Source organism: Orycteropus afer, unplaced genomic scaffold (genome assembly GCF_000298275.1).
Source record: "Orycteropus afer afer isolate SDZICR_OR568_19922 unplaced genomic scaffold, OryAfe1.0 scaffold00397, whole genome shotgun sequence".
NCBI classification, from domain to species: Eukaryota; Metazoa; Chordata; class Mammalia; order Tubulidentata; family Orycteropodidae; genus Orycteropus; species Orycteropus afer.
In genome coordinates, this window is record NW_006921984.1 from 1,055,677 (window position 1) to 1,074,304 (window position 18,628).

Consider the following 18,628-nt stretch of genomic DNA (forward strand, 5'->3'; position numbering starts at 1 on the left):
GCTAACCAGTAGATAGGTGGTTCCACCCCACCAGCTTGCTCTGAGGAAGAAAAATGGGGCAGTCTGCTTCTATAGTTACAGCCTTGGAAACCCAATGGGGCTTGCTAGAGTCAGAATCAACTCTATTGCAGTGAGTTTGATTTAGTTTTGGGGTAAATTTGGAAGGAAGTGAAGGCCAAACCAAACCCACTGCCTATGAGTTGATTCCAACTCATAGCGCCCCTAGAGGACAGAGTAGAACTGCCACATAGGGTTTCCGAGACTAAATCTTTAAGGAAGTAGAGTGGCTCATCTTTCTTTTTCAAATGGAGTGACTTTAGGAGCAGAATGCGCTAACCAGTATGCAACTGTTGTTGTTGTTATGTGCCGTCGAGTCGGACCTAACTCATAGCGATCTTCCTTGGGATTCCGAGACAGTATCATTACGGAAGTAGATTGCCCCATCTTCCTTCCGAGGAATGGCTGGTGGGTTGGAATCACCAGCCTTCTGGTTAGCAATCAAGTACCTTAGACACTATGCTACCAGAGCTCCTAAACTAGAACTCCTTATTTCAGCTTCTAGTAGGTGGCAATCTTTGGCATTGCTGGGCTTATAGACACGTTTGCCATGTATGTACCTTTGTATAGTGACTCCTCCCCACCCTCCATGAGTGCATGTGTGTGTTCATGTGTGTGTATGCGTGTGCACGTGTGCAGAGCAGATACTCTAGTCCTTCTATAACTCAGAAGGGAGTAAGTTTAAGATCCACTCCTTCACCCTCTGTTGGTGTGACTGCAGAAACATAACAAAAGGAACACCCAGTTTCCAAACAGAGTCATATTTGCAGGTGTGGGGTAAGGATCTCAACACAGATGTTGGAGGACACACTTCATTCATAATAGCTTCCTGCAAAAAGGGCATGGAGGCCACATGTTCTGACCTCCTCTAATCCCACAAGAGGAAGGCAGAATCACCATCAATAGTGCAAGGCCTATTACCGTAAGGCCAGACATGCTGCCTCCCTCCAGCCTTTTCACCAACCATTCCTCCCAAAGCACCCACCACCTCTTTCCTGGGTTCGATAATTCGCTGCAGTGGCCACACAGAACTCACAGATTATGAGGTTTATTAGGGAAGCACCAAGCTACAATTTGAGTTCAGGAAAAATGCTCAGTCTCTCTCCAGCCCACTGTCCCTCAGCCAACAGTCTCTCACAGTCTCTTTCCCAGCAGTGCTGGTCCCTCGGTGTCTCACTCAGCGATGCGTGTCTCTTGCGTCTCTTTCCCAGCAGCACGTGTCTCGTTCAGGAGCGCGTGTCTCTTTCAGCAGCACGTCTTCCTCCACCAGCAGTCAGAGAAAGTTCTGCTTCCAGGAGGCCTCCTTTTGAGCCCGGCAGGGTGGTCAAATTAGCCAATCATAGCATCAGAACTCTAAGCACCTGAGAGAAAGTGGGCACCTCCCAGAACATTGTATTGTGCCACGCCCAACAGAAATACTCCACGTGGATAACATTTACAATCAGGAGCTCCTCAGTTGCTCATTCCACCACTGAGTTTACAATGACTTATGGGTAGGAAAGCCATACTAAGTAATTTACTACACTGCACTTCCCCTAAGTGAGCTCTCCTGCTGGCCCACGTTTGGGCAGTGCTCTTAACCTCCGGCTCTCTCCCTTTCTCTCAGCTTCCTATCTTGCTTTCTCTGTCTCTCTCCCTTTCCTGTGTCCACTCCCCTGCCTCCCTGGCCCTCCTCTGTGTTGATTGGATGACCGGGAAGGGCAGAGGGGATGCTGCCCCTGAACATGGAATCATAACTGGGTAGAGCAGGAGGGATCCTTGGAATCCAGTCCAATCAACAGATCGGGAAGTTGAGTCTCACAGTGGGACCACCACGTGCTCAGGGTTGATGGCTCAGGACCTCTTCCTCTGAGCCCAGGCTCAAGTCTTGGCATGGTATAGCTTCCACTGACAGGAAACATTTTGGCTCGCACATGCTTTAGGGAAAGGTGGGCTCATGGTTGCTTTAAGGGGAACTAGAAGGGCAGCTGCCAAATGGCTGATGAACTTCCACCTCTCCCTTCTGCCATTCACCCTTCAGCCTCCTTTCTGCCTTACTTTGCTGAGTTTGAGGGCTGGGCCTAGGGGACAGCTATCCCTGCCCAGAGTCAGCCACGAGCAATGAAGGGGCATCCTCAGGCCAGGTGGACCGGCCATGCGTACGATGACTGACCTGCCCAGGCACCATAGGCCCCACATGCCCTAAGCTGTACCCTGGAGGGGGACCCTGAGGGTAGCAAGACCTGCCTGGCCCAGGGGTGTCAGCCTTGCTGTGTCTCACAGAAGGCCTCTCCTCATGCCAGTTGGCCCCAGGAACACTGACCCTCCCCACCCAGCTCCTGGGGATCCCGCAGCACACCAGCTTCTGTCCACCTCTCATCTGGGCAGAGCACTTCACTCTGTTCTCAACCCCATCCCCACCAGCCCTCCCTGGACAGAGCTGACTGTTCCCAAAAGAGGGCCAAGGAGCTACCCCCTCCATCCTCAAAGGCTCCAGAGAAAAGCCCCTTGTGGGCACACAGGAGGAGCTCCACATGGCTCAGCTCTGGTGGCATCTCCTTAAGGTCAGGCCATCCCATAGCTCAGTCAGAAGCTTCTGGATCACAGAGGTCTCTTGGGCACATTCTAGAACATTCCTAAATGCTAGACTCAACCCATGAATGGACTACCTGAAGACAGTGCCTCTGGGACCCAGAATTTCTCCATTCCATCCCTTCCCTCATGCAGGCTGGGGGTGGGCAGAGTACACAGGCCACCCAGTCTCTAAGATAGTGTGGACATGTGCATCTGTGCATGTATATATCTGTGTGTATGCACTTTTGTGTGTGTGCACCTGTGTACTGTCTGTGGGAATGGACTGGGCCAACAGTGAGGAGGTGGTCTTGGAGAGGCTCCCTGCCCCTCTGCTCCTCTGCTTCTAACCTGACACATACTCTTGGTTCCCAGGACTGCCCCCAGCTGCTGCGTGTGGACAAGATCCTGGTGCCTGTGGAAGTGATTAAGCCCATCACTCTGAAGGCCAAGAACCTGCCTCAGCCCCAGTCGGGCCAGCGCGGGTATGAGTGTGTCCTCAGTATCCAGGGCAGCGAGCAACGGGTGCCCGCCCTGCGCTTCAACAGCTCCAGTGTGCAGTGCCAGAACACCTCGGTGAGCCACCCTGCCCCCACCCTGCTCGTGTCCCAGAGCCCAACCAGAGCTTGACGTTAGATCCAGCCTAACCCCGTGAGACCACATCGTAACTGATTACATCTGCAAAGACCCTATTTTCAAATGAGGCCACTTCTGAGGTTCCAGGTGGGTGTGACTTTTGGGGGACTGTTCAGCTGATGGCAGTGCCACCCAGTGTGCCCTGACTGCGTGGTGCCTTTCCTGCCTGCCTTGTTCTGCTCCTTTTCTTGTTTCTCCCCCTAGCTGCCACCTCGGCTCCAATCAATCTCTTTATGGTCTTATGAATGTGCTCCAGATGCTACCAAACATTAGACTTCTAGATTCAACACTGTCAAGCTGTGAGAAATTGCAAAGTTCTTCACTACACAAAAGAGAAAATGGAGACCTAGAAGCAGAGACAGATCTAGGTCTATGGGGTTGGAAGCTTATACCATTTGGGGGACCCTCTTTAAGATCAAAGGAGCTCTGGTGGTGCAGTGGTTGAGGCATTCTGCTGCTAACCAAAAGGTCGACAGTTGGAACCCACCAGCCACTCCACAAGAGAAAGATGAGGCAGTCTGCTTCTGTAAAGATTTACAGCCTTGAAAACTCGATGGGGCAGTTCTACTCTGTCCTATAAGTTCACTATGAGTCCGAATTTTTGATGGCAATGAGTTTGGATTTTTTGGCTTTAAGATCAAGAATGAAATAAAATAAATACAAAATTAGATACACAGGCCTTGTAAGGGACCTGGGCAGGTGAGTACAGGGTCCTGAAGTTAAAGCCCCACTCACTTTGGGGTAACCCTCCTCGGCCCAGAAGGCAACCAACATGCTCAAAGTCACACAGTTAGTGAGTGGCAGAGTTGGGGCTAGATTTCAGGTCTTCTTCTGTGTCACACTGCCTCTCATTCACTCATCAAATTGTCACTGGGTATTTATATGCCATGACTGTATTTGGGACCCTCTCAATGGGATGGATTGACACAATACCCACAATACTGGGCTCAAACATACCAACAATCTTGAGGATGGTAAGATCGTGCAGGACCAGGCAAAGTTTATTCTGTTATACATGAAGTCACCATGTGTCGGAACAATTACAGCAACAAACAGCAATGAGGGTATTTGGAGTCATGAGGAAGGACAAGGAAAGTTCTAGGCAAAGGACTTTTGGAAGCACCCACCCTTCTTGCAGGACACTATCGAGGGATAAATGGAGCCAAGAGAAGGACAAATACTTGCTCAAGCCATTGGTATTACAAAGACGGTTAGTCACTAATCTCACAACCTTTGAAGTTCCATGTGTCCTCACAGCTGCCCATTTGCACAACCCCCTCCCCCAGCTGCCGAACTGCTTTTCTGATTTCTGCTGTGCTCCAGATTGAACCTGGCAGCAAAGGGGATATTAAACACCTCACATTTCCCCATAAATCTTGAGGCCACGCAGACCAGCCCCAGGGGTTTGGCTAAAGTGACGGTCCCCAGATGAGAACGCCTGTGTGGGAAAAGAAAGCCTAGGTCCCACGTGGGACTGTACAGAAGGCGGGTAGAGATTGCATATGTGGAGAAACGAGCCTCCTTCCATGGAGAAGATCTCCATGGCATCAGGAGAGATGATGGAGTCTGATGACAAGCCCTCAGCCCCGAGGGAAGTGTACCAACTCCACAAGTTGGGGCCTCAAGGTGCCCTGCTTTGGCTGACTCTGTTGGAGGAAGACACTCGAAACACCTGCATCAGATCTCTGCTTGTGTTTTGGGGGCTGCCTTGAGCCTCCAAAAGGCCCATTTGGACGTGATGTCACCCTATCTACCACCAGGATGGAAAGCAGGTTGTGTTTTACTGTCCCTGGCATCTCCTCAGCCTCCTGAGTGGCCCTTTAGTGGTTAGAGAACTTCCCCAGTGGGAAAAAAACCTGAGCTTCCTGGCCACAGATCCCCAGAGTCATCTCAGTGGCCCAGGTCAGCAGGCAGGGCTCCTCTGCATTGTCCACACAGGGTACCCAGGCTTGTGCCCGCCAGTGCCCATGGGAAGAGGAAGGATACCACTAGGCTCCAGCAGTTGTCCAGATGTCTGGTGTTGAATTCCTGGGATCTAAGCAATCAGCAGGGTGCACAGCTCCACACTGGGGAATCCTAATGCCCTGGGATACCATGGTCAAATGTACTACTAGCATCTGAGGGACCCCAGCCTTCCCTGGTGAAAGGTGGTGCTGCCCAGTTGGCTGGCCTCCCAGAGGCGTGGTGTCCCGATGCGTGGTGTCCAGATGCTTGGCACCCAGACATGTGGCATCTGGAGGCCCCTTCCAGATCTCCCTCCCAGAGAAGGAGGAAAACTTGGGGCTTTGGAGCTAGAGCTCTGGACCCACAGTTTCTTAACCACCAAGTAGACTTGACTTTTAAGGCCACACCCACTTCCCTGTCCTCACTCTAGGAGCTGGAGGTGGCTGACACTGAACTCTGGTCTCCTGTCCATCTATGGCCCTTTACCTGCCATGGAGCAGTTCTTGGTGCCCGTAGGTCACTGTCCCCACAGCAGCTCAGCAGACTGCCTGCATGACTCCTTTATGTCCTCAGCTGCCCTGATAATGAAGGTGATGGGAAAATGTGCTGCTCTACCCCTTTAAAGTCTGAGAAACTGACAGGAGGGGTGCCTTACAAACCCTCAAATCCAGGAGGAGTCCCCTCTGCCCACTGAAATCCTGCTGTTCAGGAGAGCTCAGCTCTGACTTTTCCCAAGACATCTCCTTTTCTGGGTAACAATGGGATCCTACTTTAACTGCTGGTCTGGACCAGGGTGCCCCTTCTCATCAAGTGATTTTCTTGAAAAACCTTTGGGGTCATAATCTTCCACAGTTTTAGGAAAACAACATGTCATCAGGGCAAGACTGCACCTGAGGAGTATCTACTTCATCTGGTCACAGAGGGGGAACTCTGGGGCCCAGAGAGGGCAAATGACTATCCCCAAGTCACACAGCAAGTCAGTAGCCAATGCAGAACTTGACCCTATACCATACTCCATGATCTAAGGTTGGGCAAAAATAGCAATTGAACCTGATACCCGAGCTTTGGTCTTAGCCCTGGGAACAGGGTCTGACCTGCTCCCAGAAGACTGTAGGAACACGAGTTACAGTCCTTCACCTCCTCAGTCTCTGAGCTCTCAGGAGTGGAGGGAGGAGGAGAAGAGACAAGCAGAGAAACATTGGGTGTGTGATGGGGGGCGGAGGTAGCAGTGAGATCTCAGCTAGCAGAGAAGGGACGGAGACCCAGAGAACTCAGTGTGAGTGTGACGCTGCACTGGGGAGGCAGGCAAGTTGCTTGCAGCTGCTGTTTGGAGACAGGCATTGAGTCAGTCACTGGAGCCCCAGGGGCTTAAGGGAGGAAACACAGCCGAGCTCCCAGGCAGCTGCTGCAGGAGGAGTAAATGTGGATAGTAGTGGCCTACTTTAGACCAAGGCTCCAGAACATGTCAAGTGCGGCTAATACAAGTGCCTGACACCCAGCTCTCAGCCACTGCCAATCTCATGAGAGCATCTAAAGGGCACCTGCTGGTTGGAGTGCTGGCCTGGGACCCACTGACACATGGCAGCCTCATGCTTTCTCTGAACACCTCAGTTTACCACATGCAAGCTGGGAATGGAGAGAGGAATGGGAAGATGACATGTCCCTTCTGACTCCCTGGAACACAACTGAGACTGGCTCTGCTGGCCCTTGGTGGCCCTGAAGATGGACACAGCATCCACGAACATCCTCACAACTGGACCAGTAAGCAGCATCATGGTAGATGGAGAAAAGATTGAAGTTGTCAAGGATTTCATTTGACTGGGATCCACAATCAAAGCCCATGGAAGCAGCAGTCAAGAAATCAAACAATGTATGATGGACACAACATCCACACAACTGGACCAGTAAGCAACAAATATCATGGTAGATGGAGAAAAGATTGAAGTTGCCAAGGGTTTCGTTTGACTGGGATCCATAATCAAAGCCCATGGAAGCAGCAGCCAAGAAATCAAACAATGTATTGCCTTGGGCAAATCTGCTGCAAAAGAACTTTAAAAAGTGTTAAAAAGCAAAGATGTCACTTTGAGAACCAAGATGCACCTGACCTAAGCCAGGGTATTTTCAATCGCCTCATATGCATATGAAAGCAGACAATGAATAAAGAATAGCAAAGGGGAATAGATGCATTTGAATGATGGTGTTGGCAAAGAATATTGAGTATACCATGGACTGCCAGAAGAATGAACAAATCTGTCTTAGAGGAAATACAGCCAGAATGCTCCTTAGCAGTGAGGACAGTGAGACTTTGTCTTACATACTTTGGACATGTTAACAGGTGAGACCAGTCCCCAGAGAAAGACATCATGCTTGGTAAAGAAGACGGTCAGCAAAAAAGAGGAGGAGCCTTGATGAGTTGGACTGACACAGTGGGCTCAAACATGGCGACTGTTAGCATGGCACGGCACCGGGCAGTGTTTTGTTCTGTTGAACATCGGGTCACTATGAGTCGCTATGAGTTGGAACTGACTCAACAGCACCTAACAAACAAGGAGAGAACTTTCCAGCAAAATATCTCAAAGTTCAGAAAAGAGAGTGGTTGGAAGAAAGCATGTCTGAATAAGATATGTCTTCTTTTTGCTTTAGAAGGTGGAGAAACTGAGGCTGACACTCGCCCAAGGTAACGGATATGTTATCCCTTCCCTTAGCAGAGTCACAGTGCTGGACCTTGATGGAGACACTTGACCTCTTGCCCTCTGGGACTGGGGAACAAACAGTCCTCTGGAGCTCGGCTGCTTTGTGTATATCAACTGCCCGCTGATTACAGAGCGCTATATAAATGCTAAGTGGAGCAGAGGCATGGGGAGCCCCGGGAGATGGGAGCTAAGGCCCCGGATCCCCATGCCATCTGGAGAGGCATAGAACCTAGTCCGGGACCGAGGGTGACTTCCCTAGAGGCCAAGGGGATGGTGGGAAGCACCCGGGGCCAATGATTTTCTAATATTTCATAATCAGGAGCCGAAGAAGTGAGTGCCCAGCATATTTGCTACTTAAAGTTATTTTTCATTTCAGTTTTCTTCAAAAGGAAAGTGCATGAGCACACACACACGCACGCGCGCACACACAGAACACATAAGCGTCCTCACATGCATGCATCTCCATATGTGCAAAGTGTCTGGCACACAAACACGTAATACATGGCTGCTATTTTAATCCTACATAAACACAAACATGGAGCCCAAGTATATTTTCACACAGCGTCCCTAAGTGTATACACATAGATGAAAATACACAATAATATTTGTGTGCTTATACTCCATGCAAGCACTGAGCTCAGAGATGAAATACATTCCCTCAGTCATCCTGTGAGGCACGTTCTGCTCAGAACCCCCACTTCACAAATAGGGAAACGGGGACTCAGGCCATTTGCTCACACTCACACAGCTATTCATAGGCAAAGACACTTCATGGTAGTATATGTGTGTGTCTGTGTGTGTATGCACACATGCATGTATACACAGATAATACAGATATGGGCACTGACATCACACATATGATATGGACATATTTGTGCACACAGACATGCACAAATGCAGAATTCCTTTCCCTAGCCTCTGGAGGACTTAAGGTCCTTATCGACAGGAGTCAGTAGGTCCTTCTGATCTTTGGTCATTGTAGCCCTGACATGCCTGAAGCTTCTGCTTTAGGCCTGGACAGATACAGGCCTGGGGACTGAAGTCAGCTCCAATCGTGAGGTGGCCTCTGCCAGCATCCCCCTAGAGACCGAGTCCCACCCACCTCCAGCATTACCTCCTAGGCCAGGAGTCCTGGGTGGTGCAAATGGTTAAGTGCTAGGCTGCTAACTAAAAGGTTGGAGGCTCAAGTCCATCCAGAGGCACCTCACAAGAAAGGCCTGGCAATCTGCTTCTCAAAAAATCAGCTGTTGTAAACCCCATGCAGGTCTGACCATGGTCTAAGGGCAGTTCTCCTTTCTACTGACACACAGGTGGGACCTGTAAGTCAGTGTGGACTCAACCCAAACTGGAAAGCATGAGCCTGGGGTTCCCCTCCCCTTTTTGTAAAAAACAAATTATTGTGATTTGGGTGAAAGTTTACAGAACAATTTCATTTTCCATACAACAGTTCATACACATTTTGTTTCATGACATTGACTGTAACTTCCCACAATGTAACAGCTCTCTTCCCGCTTCCTCCCTGTAGTTACCTCTTCCCTGTGTCCTTCCCTCCCATGCACTCTCATCCACCGAGCTATCTCCCTGTGCATACACAGCTCTTCTGTTCTCCCATGATTGATCTCTTCAAGGAATGTATCTACCTAATGTAAATGTTCAGCTCATATGCTTGTCTGTTGTTTGGCTGGAAGCCACAGGAGTGAGTTCAGTTCCAGTTCTGAAGGGTAACTAGGGGCCATAGTCTCAGGGGTCTCACCAGGCTCTCTCAGACCAGTAAACCTGGTCTTTTTTTTTTTTTTAAAGGTTTTTGAGTTTTGTTCCACATTATTTTCCCACTCTATCCAGGATCTCTTGCACTGATCCCTTTCCAAGTGGTTGACAGTGGTAGCCAGGCACCATCCAGTTCTTCTGGTCTCATGGTCATAAAGGCTGAGGAACACATGATCTACTAGTTCCCTGGACTGATTGTTTCCATGCGTATTTGGGTTTCTACTTTCTTCTCTGCTCTGGATAAGGAGAGATCCATCGTTGCTTCTAGATGGCTGCTTACAAGCTTTTAAGATGCCAGTTGCTACTCACCAAAGTAGGATGTGCAACAATGTTTTTATGTAGTATGTTTTGGCAATTGAGCTTGATGTCCCCTGCAACCTTGGTCCTCATCCCACAAGACCAACTAATTACTCCCTCCAGGTAGCTGGCTGTGGCCAAGAAGCCACCATGACCTTGCCTGGAGGTCCACTTTTATCAAGCTTCCCAGTGCCCTTGGAGAAGCCTAGGAGCATGTCCTGCCTGTGTCGGTGTTTTAGGACAACGCCTTGACCTGTTCACCTTGAACACATTCTGTGACTCAGGAAGTCACCTGGATTCAGAAGTTATAGCATCTCTCATAGAAGCCTGTAAGAATGGGACATCCCCCTGCTCCTGCCCAGAATCAGAGGCATGGACATCCAGGCCCTAGGACTCTCCCAGGCCATGGATCCCTGATGTTCTGTGGCTGTCTGCCCCTAGCGGAGGTGCTGCGGCAAGCTGAGGGGGGCATCTGTCCCCTGTAATATCCATTAACACCTTCCCAGCCCAACCCCTTCAAATTTTAGTTCCAGGTTAAAATAAAGAGCCTGTTAGCTCAGCAAATACAGTGTCAAACCAAGTGCTCTGCACAGCCCCCTGCCAATAGATGGCCCACCTCAGCCCCTCTTCTGCAGAAAGCATTTCTGTCCATCTCCTCCCCCAACCTGAAGGGGAGAGTCTGGTGGAAGAACCAGGAACACCAGGTAGGGGCTGAAATGCTGCCAGGCCAGAGTGGAGTCCCCTCTGGCTTCCCTCCTCTGGGGCACTGAGAAGTAACTGTCATTTGAAGACAGATTGAGGGTTCACATGCCTGAGGACCCCCCCCCATACCCAGTAGCCCCTCATCTCTTAGATCCACAATCCCTGGGTCTGAAAGTAGAGGGGTGAGGCAGAGACCCCTGAGGGATACCAGAAGGGAAGCAGGACCCTGAGGGGACCCTGTGCTGGTCTAAGGGCAGTCCTCTGCAGGGTGACAGTACCCCTTTGTGCCTTGGTACCTTAAAGACTTGTCCTCCAGGGTTGCCTCAGGGTTGCCCTTCACTTCTAAGCTCTCACCAAGCCCCCCAGCTTCTTACCCCTTCAGAGTGTTCGTCTTTCCTTCTTGCTTTCTGCAGCCATCATCCCACCTCGGATTTTATTTATCATCTTCAGTGGGTCTTTGGTAAAGCATTCGCCTGCCCAGATAATTTCATGGGCATTAGTGCTCCCAAATCTAATGGGGGCCTGGCCACGGCTCTCCCAGTGGTCAGGGAGGAAGTGGCTTCTCCCACAGTTCATCTTCCTGAGGAGAAGCCTCTCAGAGTTCCTGCCCATCTGCAGCCTCCTTTGGAGCACAGGAGATGAATGAGTAGCTTGCTGGATTCTACTCCTTGAACCAACCTTCCAGATGGTGGCTCTCAGGCCAAACCCCGCCCTGCTCTATCTTCCAGAACTTCTATTCCCCTTCCCTGGATGTGTGCATTCCTCTCCCAATAGACACACACACACACACACACATGTATGTGCATATCTACGTCTTGATAGTCCCAGCACCCTGCCTTCCTGAAGGCCTCAGGCTGGACATCAGCCTCCCTCAGAACCCCATGACCAGCTTTCTGTCTCCTCCTCTCTCTGAAGTATTCCTACGAAGGCATGGAGATCAATAACCTGCCCGTGGAGCTGACAGTTGTGTGGAACGGTCACTTCAACATTGACAACCCAGCTCAAAACAAAGGTACAGAGCCCCAGCTGGGCCCTGGTGGGGAGGCAGGCTGGGGGTGGGAGGGAGGGTAGTGTGGTGCTCCCCAGCCATTGTCACTCCACCCCCCACCTTAAAGGTGGCCCCCGACCTCTGGCTCTGAGCCATCCTTTGGTGTTGCTTCTTGGCATGGGCTGGTGGCTGTTGGCAGCATCAAGGAGGACAGCCAAGAGTAGATGGGGACTTGTGGCTTCTTTATGAAGTCCTCTTGTGTCTGGGTTGCTCTGCATCCTAAAGGCTAAGGGGATAGATCTGCCCCCATCCCACTGTCCAAGGCTGGGACCATGCTTCTTGTCCCACCATCAGCGGCCATGCTTTGCCATCCCCAAGTCGCTCTTGCCCTCTGTCTGCAGTCCACCTGTACAAGTGCGGAGCCATGCGTGAGAGCTGTGGGCTGTGCCTCAAGGCGGACCCCGACTTCCAGTGTGGCTGGTGCCAGGGCCAGGGCCAGTGCACCCTGCGTCAGCACTGCCCCACCCACGAGAGCCAATGGCTAGAGCTTTCAGGTGCCAACAGCAAGTGCACAAACCCCCGCATCACTGAGGTGAGCCACTGGGGCCCTGCCCACCTGGGGAGGGAAATGCTTGGAGCAATGGCCCACACCCTGCCCATGGGGCAAGACCCAGAGATCCTGCCAGGCCATAGTGTCAGTCACCCAGCAGTCCCTGCATATACTCAGTTTCTCTGCCATCTGGGAGGTCTGGTTCAGGCATCCTTTCTTTATCTGAGAAAACTAGAGCAGAGGGCTTGGCTGCCCTTCTAGGGTCCCTATGTGAGCTGCTGGAAAGGACTGAGTCCCAGCCATCTTTCCCTTTGCTAAGAGTGCCAGTGATGAGGCCATGAAGCCCCACTGCAGCAGTTATACCAGGCAGATAGCCAGTGAGGGTGCTGAGTGAGTGCCCAGGGGCCTGCCCTCCACCAAGGTGGGTAGAGATCAAAATGGAGAGACTTCAGACTTTCTCAAAGAAGAAAAAGATGGGAGGAATGGACTTGGGGCCCAGTTTAGGAGGGCCTCAGGACACAGGGCCATGAAGGAGCAAGACAATGTTTGACGTGCAGGTGTTTGGGCCACAGAGAATAAGGTTCAACTCCCAGTTCCTCCACCTAATTGCTGGGTACATCAGGGCTAATCAATCCATATATCTGTGTCTCAGCTTTCTCCCCCAGGCTTTGGACCATGTGTCCATCTCTCAGGAAAGTTACAAGCATCATATAAGATCAAACATGTAAAGTGCTTAGCCCCCTGCCCAGCCCAGAAGACTCCCACCCTCCTCCTCCTCTGTCATCGTCATTGTTAAAATGATGGCTGTGCAGGCTGTAGCCAAGGCAGCAAGACTTGCTTTCTTCTTGGCCTTTGATTTTCAAGAAAATTACAGGATGGAGGCTGCAAATTGAACAGATCTCCTTGAGACAGGGCCCACAGATTGCTTCCTACTGGTATTGGTCTTCTGGGGAATCAGGGGACCAAGTCCTGGGCCAAGGACAAACTCCCTTTTCAGGATGACAAGCAGGTGCTGGAAGAGGGTGCTGAGGCTGGCAGCAGGAGCTAGTTACGTGTGGGAACTGGTGGGGCAAGGATCAGGAAAGGAGGGCTCACTTCTGTCCACCTCCTGCAAACACAGTCGGCCTGTGTCTCCAAGGACACTGTCTCCCCACCTCAATGGGAACACATATGTGCAAACCTCACACTCATGCTCACCAAAAATCAACAGCAAAAAGAAAAACAAACCCATAGTTAGCAAGTCAATTCCAACTCATAGTGACCCCATGGAACAGAGTAGAACTGCCCCATTGGGTTTTGAAAGCTGTAATCTTTACAGAAGCAAACTGCTACATCTTTCCCCCATGGAGTGGCTTGTGGGTCCAAATTGCTGACCTTTTGGTTGACAGCCAAGTGTTTAACCATTGAGCCACCAGGGCTTCTCTCTGACCAGGCTCATATGCACTCACAAACATATGTGCCCACACCAGGGGTGTTTAAGAAGCTGGAAGTCTCTCAACTTTGTAAGTGAAACACCCAGTCTGTTTCCTTTCTCATCCCCATCTGTCACTCTCACCCCAAGATGGAATCTCCAGTGGTGACCCTTGGGGGTGGGAGAGCAGGAAATGCCAGGAAGAGTAAAGGAGGGATATCCGGGTTCCTTCATTTCTGAGCCCACTGGCACTGGCCAAGACCCAGGTGCTGGTGTCCTGAGGCACCCCGAGTGGGAAACGTGCCTTCCTGCCCTGTAGGATGCCAAGGGAGGCTGGCACAGAATGTGTTGTTCCACTATGGCCTGCTGTGGGTTGTCATGATTAGACTGTGTTACCTGGACCCGTGGATTTTTAACACCAATGCCAACTTCTTCAGAGGAAAGCCTGTCATTCTGGCCAGTGTGTGTGAGTAAAGTCTAATTAGACCCATCTCTGCTGGAAACCAAGCCAGACAGCGAAAGCAAAGGGTTGAGACAAGATGCTCTTAGAACTCGTGGAGGGCCCTTAGACAGTTGTGGGCAAGAGATAATGTGGTGCTGTCACTGGAGAGCCTACAGAGAGTAGGACTCGGTCCCTGCCACCTGAGACTCGGGATCTGGGGGGAGGGGGATGGATGGGGACATGGATGAGGGCTCAGACCCAGACACTAATGATCATTACCATGAAAGGGGCACAAAGAGAGTGTCTTGAAACTCCAGTGAAGAGGGAGAACGTCTGGTTATGGAGAAGAGGACATCTGATTATGGAGATGTGAGGCTGGAGAAGGTCGTGAGCTATGAGTACGATTTCCATAGGAGTGAGGGCTGTGGGCGGATCTGGGGATTTCCTTTTCTCGCGAGTAGAGCCTGCACAAGTGGATTCTGGAAGGCTTTATCACACTTTCTTCCTAATTAAAAAAAAAAGAAGAAGAAAAAAACTCACTGCCATCAGGTCGCATCTGACTCATAGCAACCCCTCCTTGGGTTTCTGAGACGGTATCACTACAGAAGTAGATTGTCCAATCTTCCTTCCAAGGAATGGTTGGGGGATTTGAACTGCCAGCCTTCTGGTTACCAATCAAATACCTTAGGCACTAACTACACCACTAACATTGCAGATCTCATTCCCTCATCTCTTCTATGAAACAGAGCCGTGAGTAGGGGCTTTGAACACTGCTCTTCAAACTACACACACCTTCTAGGTGTAGACCCAGAAGACTTGAGAGCAGGGACTTAGGGACTCATACCCCAGTGTTCATTGCAGCACTATTCACAGTATGCAAAAGGTGAAACAGCCCAAGTGTCCACCAACACAGGAACAGATGAGTAGGATGTGATATATTCATGCAACGGGATATCATTCAGCTGTAAGAGAAATGAAGTTCTGATGTGTGCTATGACATGAATGAGCCTTAAAAACATGACACTGAGTAAAGTAAATCAGTCACAAAGGACAAATACTGGATGTTCCTGCTTACGTGAAATATCTAGGAGAGGCAAATGCATGGACCAAAGTAAATCAGTGGTTACTGGGGGCTGGAGGGGAGAGGAAATGAGGAGTTATGCTTCAAGGGTACTGAATGTCTTTTTGGGGTGTTGAGAAACAGTTCAAAATGGAAGGAGTTCTGGTGGCGTAGTGCCTAAGGCATTTGACTGCTAACTAGAAGGCTGGTGGTTCAAACCCACCAGCCACTCCTCGGAAGGAAGATTGGGTAATCTACTTCTGTGGTGATACGGCCTCAGAAACCCAAGGAGGGGTTGCTATGAGTCAGATCTGACTCGACGACAGTGATTTTGGTTTTAGTGTGATGGTTGCTTGATATGGTGAATGTAATTACTGTCACTGAATTGCACATGTAAAGATGATGGTTAAAATGGCAAAATTTCTATTACATGTTTTTTCACAAACATGGATGTTTTACCAAAAGCCTCTGTCCACTTGTTGTCCCAGACCATGGGTGTCCTCATGGGCTTGGACCCAACTCAGGGTATCAGGCATAGATGGAGAAGAGCCAAGTGGCTACTCCTTGCCCAAAAGGTGATAGCCACAGCATAGAGCCTGTCACATTATCTCACTTCTTCCCCTAGATAATCCCAGTGACGGGCCCCCGAGAAGGAGGCACCAAGGTCACCATCCGAGGGGAGAACCTGGGCCTGGAGTTCCGGGACATTGCCTCCCACGTCAAGGTGGCAGGTGTGGAGTGCAGCCCTTTGGTGGACGGCTACATCCCTGCGGAACAGTGAGTGGAGGGACCCTGAGGATCAGGAAGGAAGCAAGGAGGCAGAGCAGTCAATATGACGAGCGTGTTACCCGCAATTGAGGGTCTTAGGGCTTGTGGTGGGGGAAGGAGAATGGCCCCTAACATTCTAGTACATGTGTTGCGGGGGGACCTCCCACAATTCCCTAACTCCTGAACTAGCTAGCTGCCATCTTGGGGGAAATGGCTGGGAGAGAAGAGAAGAGCGATGTCACCTACTTAGGATATATACTGGTGGTTGGACAGCAAAGCAAAATTAAAATCTACAAGAGAAGTGTGAGCTCAATTCCACAGCCCCCTGTCCTTTACTGTGCCTAACTCCCTACTCATGCCCCCCCATCCGTCCTACCCCATTGCTCCCCCAGTAAAGAGGCTGATCCTGGGCCTGAAAATAAAACCCCACACCCACTCCCAGGCTTGTTGGGGTTGGGTGTGTTTTTCTTAAAAGTCTGCTGGTCCACTGAGCGGGCACTCCCCTATGTCCTTGGCCTCTAACCCACCTTAGCAAAGGAGGTTTGTGAGTCATATATCGCCTTGTAAATAAGTAAACACAACATAGTTTTCTAGCAAGTCCCCCTGAGGTGTTTACTGTGGGATCCATATTCTAAACCATCTTCTCTGCCCCTTCCAGAGTGAAGCCTTGTCACTGTCCTGTGGGCAGTAGTTACTGACTCTTTGCAAGGCCTCCTAGGTCAGTCAGTGAAGTTCACGCTTCTGCTGTCTAGTGATTCTCAGACGTCAATACTGTTTCCACCGGGGTACTCTCAAGGTGCTCAGGGTTGACCAGAGAATTTAAGGTTCAGTTCATAGCAGGACTCACTTCCCTCATCTGTTGGCACTTGTTTATCCTAAAACCTTCCTGTGACACCTTCAACTTTCCACATCCTTCCCAGGATAAGACCAAGGCAGGCTGCTGTTGTGTATTGTGATTTGGGGAACTTGCACATGGCCCACTATGGAGCTGCGTAGCCAGGTATCACAAGTATTAGTACGAAGCCACAGTGATTAAAACAGCATGGTACTAATTAGTCAGTGAAGTAAGACAGAACACCCACCCAGACAAAGAATCTGGGTACATGAGAATTCAGTATGTGAGAAAGGGAACACTTCAAATCAGTGAAGGAAGACACCTTCATAAACAGTGCTGTCCCCAGGAAAATGACAAACTCAAATCCTCATCTCACATTGTATACCACAATAAATTCCAGGTGGATTAAAGTGCTGAGTGTAAAAGTGAAGCTGTGGAAGGATTAGAAGAACATACAGGTGAGCGTTTATTTGATTTCAAGAAAGGAATGGTGTTGTAAGGAGAGCTGCAAAAGAAGAAATGATAAAGGAAAATAGTAAAGGATTTGTTACATAAAACTTCAAAACCTTTGTGTTCAAAATAGTTCTAAGCCAAGTTAAAATTCGATTGATAAACTAGGAATACGGTTGTACTTCTTACAGTGAATAGATCATTTTTCTTAACATATGAAAGAGTTTTTATAAATAAAAGGCAAGTATCGCAAAATGAACAAAGAGCATGAATGAACAATTCATAAGATAGGCAAATAGCCAAAAGTCATGTAAAAAAAAAAAAAAAAAGGTAAGCATCAGTAGTAATCAATGAAATGCAAATCAAAACAACAGGGAAAGATATTGAAGAGTTCATACTTAGAACCGATAAGAGGTATGAGAAGCAGACACAAGGTCTGAGGGTGGAAGGGAAATTGGAAGGCAATTTGGAAATACGGGTCAAAAGTCTTTAGCCTGGCCATAACACTTCTAGAACTTTCCCTAAAGAAATAATCAGATTATTTCTAATGATATTTATTATTAATGATATTTATTATTAGAACTAATATTTATTTGTCAGCATGTTTATTTCGGCCTTTTTGTATCATGGTGAAAATTCAGAAGAGATGTACATGTCAAAAACCAGGAGATTAATGAAGTCTCTAAGCTGTTGTCTATGCATCAGTTCATAAACTACCCGGTCATTGAATCGGATATTCTAGAAGAAGCAAGACTAGGCAAATACTCACCACAGACTGAGTGAGTGCAGGGTTCCCTATCAGTATCATAAAAGGAAAGCAAGGCTGTACGGACAAACACCAAAACATGGGTGATGGGTGATTCTAGGCGTTGCAGTTAGGGGTGGGGAGTTGCCTGTTGACTTTTGTATTTTTGTTGGTACTGTTATGTAAATACTTTATTTTTCCTTTTAAAATACTGAATATGGATCAGTTGTGTTATCTGGATAAAAATGAATATATTCTTGAAAAACCTTCACCCAGAAGTTCTTTCAGCGAGACTCAAAGCTCAGAGCCCATAAAGTGAAAGAACACGCAGTCTAACCACACAGATATTTTTTAGCTTCGGTATGGCACAGGGCGGAGGTTGGGTGACAAACCCGGGAAATGATTGCTGCACGTGTAACAGAGAGCATTGGCCACTCCTTATAAAGAAGGAGCCCGAGCTCCCACAGGAAGACAATCCAGCAACGACAGGCAGGGCCTGGAACAGACAAGCAAAAGGGAAGGTTATAGAACAGAAGGGAAGAGCCAGGAAATTCTGTGACGTGTCACCAGTCATCAAAACCAAAACCACACCCATTGCCACTGAGTCAATTCTGACACATCTGACCCTTCAGGACAGAGCAGAACTGCCCCATAGAGTTTCTAAGGCTATAAATCTTTAGTCCTCGGAAGGAAGATTGGGCAATTCACTTCTGGAGAGATACCACCTCGGAAA

General features: G+C 49.4%; 1 protein-coding gene across 1 annotated transcript in view; it reads left to right on the top strand.

Moving 5' to 3' along the window:
• The window catches only part of PLXNA4 (plexin A4), a 497,799-nt gene that overhangs the window by 406,471 nt on the left and 72,700 nt on the right, over positions 1–18,628 (top strand). Inside the window, exons 9-12 of the mRNA XM_007953478.2 lie at positions 2,983–3,183; positions 11,562–11,658; positions 12,036–12,226; positions 15,723–15,874. Of these exons, the coding sequence (XP_007951669.1) occupies positions 2,983–3,183; positions 11,562–11,658; positions 12,036–12,226; positions 15,723–15,874 (641 nt within the window). The remainder of the gene's footprint in view (positions 1–2,982; positions 3,184–11,561; positions 11,659–12,035; positions 12,227–15,722; positions 15,875–18,628) is intronic.